The 6,476-nt window shown below is 60.0% G+C and overlaps 2 protein-coding genes across 3 annotated transcripts in view; one reads left to right on the top strand and one right to left on the bottom strand.

Moving 5' to 3' along the window:
* The first annotated feature begins 110 nt into the window (after positions 1-110).
* Positions 111-4,519, top strand: LOC104914620 (zinc finger protein 385C). 2 transcript variants are annotated; one of them, XM_010724682.3, is made up of 4 exons: positions 111-541; positions 675-862; positions 1,142-1,255; positions 1,810-4,519. In XM_010724682.3, exons 1-4 carry the CDS (start codon positions 496-498, stop codon positions 2,029-2,031), a joined length of 570 nt encoding a protein of 189 aa, XP_010722984.1. In that variant the 5' UTR covers positions 111-495; the 3' UTR covers positions 2,032-4,519. The 2 variants fall into 2 exon arrangements, with proteins under 2 accessions (XP_010722984.1, XP_010722985.1); XM_010724683.3 differs by having other exon boundaries at positions 113-541; positions 1,142-1,240.
* Positions 4,520-4,529: 10 nt separating this feature from the next.
* NKIRAS2 (NFKB inhibitor interacting Ras like 2) overlaps positions 4,530-6,476 on the bottom strand; it is a 2,850-nt gene continuing 903 nt past the window's right edge. Inside the window, exons 3-4 of the mRNA XM_010724725.2 lie at positions 6,156-6,475; positions 4,530-5,730 (exon numbers count right to left, since the gene is read on the bottom strand). Of these exons, the coding sequence (XP_010723027.1) occupies positions 5,491-5,730; positions 6,156-6,475 (560 nt within the window). The 3' untranslated portion in view covers positions 4,530-5,490. The remainder of the gene's footprint in view (positions 5,731-6,155; position 6,476) is intronic.

The following is a 6,476-nucleotide window of genomic DNA, read 5'->3' as shown; positions in this document are numbered from 1 at the left end:
GCAGTGCCGCAGTCTCTGCAGCGCCGGCTCCATCTGCACGCGATGCTCAGCCCGCGCAGCCCCGATCCTATCGGGGGGAGCCCCCCCACCCCCCCGCCGCAGCGGGAGCTGGGAGCCAGCAGCCCCCGCCCCAGGGCTTAGCTGCAGACGTGTCCTTTGGCTTTTGTCAGCTCCGGTTACAAAGACGGGCGCTGATTTGAGGAAAAAGAACAAACAAACAAAATGTTCGCAGGCTGCTGCTCCGGCTGTCACGCAGCGCCGAGCTCAGGCTCCTCGCTTAACGCCTTAAGAAATAGAAGGAATTAGCGGGGGCTTGAATTACCTGCCCACCCCCAGCCCTCGCTGGGAAGGGGCGGACGCAGCGCTCCGTCCCCAGGTGTGCGGGATTTGGGGCTCTCCTTCCTGCCCCCCCGGGGCCCACCGAGCTCCTCCCAGCTCTGTGCCGGCACCGCTCTGACCTTGGGCGCAGTGCGGATGCTGTGCTAATACTCGGAGATGGCGACGGCTCCCGGACACGCTGAAAACAGCCGTTTCTCCGAAGGTCTGACGTGTGGAAGGAGTTGGGGGCAGGCATCTCTGGGAGCGTCTGGCAGGGGCTGGGAATGGGATGGGACGGGGTCTTGCTGCAGAGGGACGGAGGGTTTGGTGTTTGCTGAGCGTCTCTCCGTCCCCAGGTGCCAAGCACAAATCCATGCTGGAAGGACACAGCGCCCAGCTGCGGCGCGGCCGGGGGAAACTGCTGGCCCGGGCAGGGCACAAAGCCAAGAGAATCGGCAACAAGGGCAGCATCAACATCCAGAACAAGGCGTTCCACTGCCAAGTGTGCGAGATCTACGTGAACTCCGAGACCCAGCTCAAACAGGTAACAGCACTGAGCCTCAGATGTGCACTTCCCCTGGGAAACACAGAGCTTCAGTGAGCATCTGTCAGCACGACGCCCGTGGGAGAGGAGCATCTCTTAAGTCCTGGGTTTTACGGGACTCATCCCTTTGAAATCCCTCCCTTAAGCCAAGGGGATCTGCATGTGTTTGCCATAGCCCTGTGGGTTCTCCCCGCTGTGTGGAAAACACAGGTTTGGGGGGGGTCAGAGGGCATCAGCTGTGCCCGTGGTGCCCATCGCTTGGCCCTTGTCCTCTTGCAGCACATGAGCAGCCGGCGGCACAAAGACAGGCTGGCCGGGAAGCCGCCCAAGCCCAAGTACAGCCCCTACAACAAGCTGCAGAAGAACGCTGCCCTCGCAGTGAGTATTCTCAAGGTATTTGTCTCCCAGCAAATCACCCACCCGCTGGCTGTCTGCAACACCCAACTGCATGACACATCTGCTATAAGACACACTGTTGTTCTCAAAGCCTCCGTTCCTTGCACCCCACGGATCCCGCTGGGGGAGGACTGTGGAGCTGAGAGGAGGCTCTGGTTCTCCTTCGTGTGACGGAAAGCACGGGGAGAGCTCAGCCCTCTGGCAGCAGCACTCTGAGCAGCTGCAGTATTTGGGGTCCTTCCACCTGGCTCACATTTGGCAGCCGACAGCTGTGCTGTTTGAGTGCCTGGGGTTGGCACAGTTCAGCTGAACCAAGCCCAGACGTTTATCTGCAGGGACCTGGGCCTCCCTGCCTGGTGCGGTGGGGAGCTGGCAGAAATACCAGCCTAGGAGCTGGGGAGCAGCAGGCAGGGGGAGCTGGGGTAGAGCGTGGGGCTGGGGCCTCCCAGTGCCGGGGCTGCGCTCTGTGTTTGCTGCAGACACCGCAGGGCTGCTGCAGGGGCTGCTCTGAGCTGTTGCAGCCCCCATGAGGTCTCCTCTCCCTCCCGCAGTCCAAGCTGGCTCTGCAGAAGCACCTCACCAAGACGCTGGCGACGCGCTTCCTGCCCAGCCCGCTCACCACGGCTGTGTGCGCCATGCCTGGGCCTCTCGCCCTGCGCCCGGCCGCTGCCACCACGCTCTTCCAAGCCCCGATCCTCGGACCAGCCCTATTCCGAACGCCTCCAGCCCACGTCCGCACCACGCCGGGCCCCATCGTCTTCGCACCCTATTAGAGCCGCTCGCCGGGTCCATCGGCCGTGCCATGGGGCTGCGCGGGGCACTGACTGCTCTCCTGGCTGATGGGAAACCGTAGCAGTAGGCATCGACCCAGGCTTCCCCTTTGCTTCCGGCTGGCTCCTGTTGGTGCACGACGCTCTGCCGGAGCCCAGCCCCACCGTGCCCCCTCTGCCGCTCCCCCTGCCCATGCTGGCCCCGCAGCGGTTGGGCCACGTGGGGTGAGGATGGTGCTGGAGCCACCAGGACCTTGCTGTGCTTCTTGTCTGCCTCCCAGTTCCCAGATCGAGAGGAGAGGAGCTGGCTGGTCCCCCGGGGGTGGAGCAGCCCTGGTCCCCGCTGGTCTCATCTGTCCCACGCCAAAGAGCCATAGGCCACGGTGGTCACATCCTCACTCCGAGAGCAATAGGCAAAGCCTGGGACTCCCTCCTCTGCCCTCTGAAAGCACACAGCCTTTCTCCCAGGCATCCCGAGAAGCACAGAATTTGGGCACAGGCTCTGCTCCCATCTGGTTTGCGCTCCCTGAGGTGGGAAGGAGGGGACACTGTGCTCTGAGCCCTGCTTGATGCCGGCTGTTCGCCTCAGTCCCACCCCGGGGGGCACAATCCTGCCCCTACCTCAGGGGAGATGCTGTGAGGCTTCGTGAATGTCCCCAAAGCACTTTTGGTTCTCCAGAGGAAGGCGCTGTCGTTGCTCACCATCCGCTCCATCCCCATTAGGAGCTTCCAAGGAGTTTATGACTCTGCCAAGCGAAGGCATCCTGGCAGCCCAGACAATCAGGGAGGAAGGAGCAGGCACTGCCAGCCTCCCTCAGATGCTCTCTTTTCACTGTGCTCAGGAGGCCCAGCGAGGACCTGATCTGAAAACTGTACCTGCAGCTCTCTGCGTTCCCAGTGCTGCTGTAAATAGAAACCTGCAGGAAAGTCACAGCCCAAATGGACCTCATGCTGGAGTGACGACCCGCCCCGATCTATGCAATCCCACGGGAGCAGCTGGCTCGTTGTTTGCTGTCTACGTTTTTGGTGCTCAGTCTGTAGGGCTGGGGGTGTTGTTTGGAGCAGAAAGGACACAAAGCAACACTCAGCTCTGTGCAGGTGGTTCCTCTGCCGTGCTGTCCCCTCCCATCCCCAGGCCGGGTGCTGGCACAGAGACCTCTGCAGCATCCCGGCACGAGGCTGTGTTCTTGCCCAGCCCTTGGGATGAGGTGGTTTTGCACGTCTGGGAATCTACACGCACAAGCGCACATATCTGACATCTTGGCCATAAGCAACACGTGAATTTCAGGAGGATTTTGCCCAGTGTGCACCACCAGTGCTCAGGATGAGGTCTTGGAGGTGTACGGGGACCTGCTGCCACCTAATGCTTCTGTTCCCAGAGCTGGGAACCTCGGGTGACAGCAGGGAGTGCTGCATGGAGGGAGCAGCCACTGGGTCCTGCTGGCGCAGAGCTCAGCTCCCACATCCAGAAGGCATTCTGCTCACACCACGGGCAGTGCTGCCCCATGGAGTGCTGCTGCTGTGTTACCCATGCAGAAGAGTACAAACAAGCATGTGGGTATGGATTTATCTGCTCAGGGCATCTCCCTCTACCTCAGGGAGGGACGGGGAGAGAGGGCACCAAGGGAGGGGGGATCACGTATGGAAAGATCAGAGTAGACACGAGGTCCTGAGGTGGTGGGGAGACCAGCTTAAGAGAGCAGCGGAGGGCAGAAGGCTTCTGCAGCGGTGGCCTCAGCAGGGACACGGAGTGGGACCCACCAGCCTGGGGGACACGTGTGGCCCAGACCAGGAGACAACCCCGCATCTCCCAGGACAGGATGGGGGCTGGCTGGGGCCAGCAGGCAGCAGGAGGATGTGGCTCTGACAGCATCTCAGTGCCAAGCAGCCTGCAGCCACCCAGGCCCTCACCGTACCCGTCTCACTGTGCTCTTCTCCAGGCCTCCTCTCAGCTCTGGCTGCGGCAGAGGGCAGCTGTGGCCGTGCTGCAGCCTGCAGGAGCAGCTGGGCACCACTGGGTTGTTCCCCCTGCATTTTGTTTTAAAAAGCCTGTGCTGGAGCCAGCAGTGGCTGCTCCTGTCACCTCTCCACCAGTGGAGTCCTGATACACTCCTACACTTGGCACTTTAACCCTTGAAAGCCATTCCTTCTAATAACAATAATACTGCAATGAGCTGCATAAGAACATCCTGCCTCTATCGCATCCCCTCCGCCTCCAGAGACCCCTCCCTGCCCCCATGCAATCCAAAGCATTTCTGCCTTTGACTTAGCATATGCTGTGCTAGATAGTAGGGCATAGTCCATAGCGCTCAGTAAGGCGTGCCCCTCTGTAAATAACCTTGGAGTGATGTGAAGTTTGATTCCAAAAAAAAAAACCAACAAAAAAAACCACAGAAAAATGGAATAACAGACTCTAGGGACTTGGCCAGTACCCCTCCTGTAATGTTCATTGTATATTTTTGATGTACTATAACTGTTGGGGAAAAAAAAAGGAAAATATTTTGATAATCGAATCTCATCGCTTTATTGTGTTACTCAGTAAATAAAAGGAACAAGTATAAACAAGCCAGGGCTTTCTCATCATTTCTTTTTCCCAGATCCAGACTTGCCAAGGGGAGCAAAGTGTTGCTGGGCAGGACTGGGACAGCATCCCTTTGTCTCGTGGTGGTTCTGAGGCATCACAACCGTGAGGTGGTGAGAGCTGCCCCTGCGTGTGCAAGGGCTGAGCACAGCCCCCCGCCTCCCGGGTCAGGACTGGGTCTGCCCTCAGCAAAAGAGCACAGCAGTGTGCTGTGCACTGTGAGATGTGGGGCCTGAGCCTGCCCTCGGGAACAGCACCTTGCCCTGCTCTGCACTGTGCGTTTCCTGGGGCAGGAGGCTCACCTGCATGCAGCTTGGCCAAGGACTGAATATTCCTGCAAGTCGGGGTGCAGAGGACACGGCCAGGTAAGGAGCAACCTGCTGAGACAAAGCTGCAGCACCGCAGAGCCAGCTGGGGTCCAGCAAGGAGACTGGGGAGGCACAGCCCTCAAATGGGTTCTTCTCATGTTGGATCAGTACAAAAGAGAGCAGCTCTTGAGAGGGGGAAATCTTTTCCTATGGCCTGCTGTACTCAGATGTGAAGCTGATCCCAGGCTGCTGGGCCTCCTCAGGGGCAGCACGAAGCCCCCAGGTGTCAGCCCGTGCCCTGAGAGCAGAGGGGTGCACTTGGTGAATCCTGGCTTTCCTGTAGCGCCTTAACATTGGCAGGGCCTGGGCAGTGAAAACAGCTCTCGTGTCAGTACAGGGAGATGGGTCACCTCTCTCCTCCTCAAAGACCATCCCCAGCCCTGGGAAGCCCACTCCTCATGCCACCAGGCTTCCTGCAGGCTCCATAGCACCAAAGAGGCTCAGCAGGAGGTACGTGCAAGGGAAGGAGAGAGGTGAGGGACAGGAGGTGGCATCGGAAGAGCAAGACGAGGCTCAGCCATCCACAGACCCGCTGCCCTTGTTCTTGCGGCTCAGGGGAAAAGCAGACTTGCTTTGTGGCTGCGTCATCTTACTGGCCAGGTAGATGAAGGGCTCAATCAACGTACGCCGGTCAGCCACGGACACTTCCCACAGCTTCACCTTCTCACCCTTGGCCCAATGCTGGGCTGCGTCGTGGTCCACCCGGCGCTGCTCCTGCAGGTCACATTTATTGCCCAAAACCACGATAGTGACCTGTTCACAAACAGGGAGAAAAAACCCCAGCTGGTAGTGAAGGCAGAGCTGAGCAGTGCTGCTTTGGCAACGCCTTCAGTGCCAGGCCCTGCCCGCAAATAATTCCCCCTTTCAGAACACCTTTCTTTGGGCGGTTTCACCCTTCTGCTTGGGTTTGTTTCAAACCAGCCCCAAACTGGAAGGGCCCAGCGAGCAGCTGTGCATGCAGCACTGCAGAGCCCTGCAGGAAAAGTCCCACCTGGGCAGCCGAGATCTCAGTCAGCGCCGGTAAGACCAACAGCCCCTTATGGAGCAACCGAAGCAGCAGACCGCTGTTCTGCCAGCAGCAAAACGCACAGAGCCGCTTTCGCGGCCGGCCCTCCGCAATCGGAGCCAAGAGCCGCCCAGCACGGCAGCCCCCGCCGAAGGGCAGCAGCAGCGCTCACCTCCTTCTTGTCTTTGCATTTGTCGATCTCCTTCTTGAGGAGCTCCACTCGTTTGAAGGACTCCTTGCTGTCGGTGCTGTACACCAGCACGTAGCCGTCGGTGCAGGAGAAGCAGTGCTTGGGCAGCTCCAGGCCGTCCCGCAGCCCCCGCGTGTCGTAGAAGCGGACCTGCTCGCGCACGCCGCGGTCCGTCTCGATGGAGCCCACGTAGATGTCCTCCTGGGTCTCGATCATCTCGGAGCCTGCGGGGCGGGCAGCGGGGTGACGGGGGGCCCGGAACCGCACAGCCCCGCGCCCAGCCCGGCACGCACCGACCACGTG

Source organism: Meleagris gallopavo, chromosome 29, assembly GCF_000146605.3.
Source record: "Meleagris gallopavo isolate NT-WF06-2002-E0010 breed Aviagen turkey brand Nicholas breeding stock chromosome 29, Turkey_5.1, whole genome shotgun sequence".
NCBI lineage: Eukaryota > Metazoa > Chordata > Aves > Galliformes > Phasianidae > Meleagris > Meleagris gallopavo.
Note: the sequence above shows the minus strand (reverse complement) of the source record. Positions and strands in the feature narration are given on the sequence as shown.

Bases quoted from the DNA above. Each gene is read 5' to 3' on its own strand.
- LOC104914620 (XM_010724682.3), top strand. From the start codon at position 496: ATGGCGACGGCTCCCGGACACGCTGAAAACAGCCGTTTCTCCGAAG. The intron at 542-674 runs GTCTGACGTGTG...CTCCGTCCCCAG, and splicing joins AAACAGCCGTTTCTCCGAAG to GTGCCAAGCACAAATCCATG. The intron at 863-1,141 runs GTAACAGCACTG...GTCCTCTTGCAG, and splicing joins CCGAGACCCAGCTCAAACAG to CACATGAGCAGCCGGCGGCA.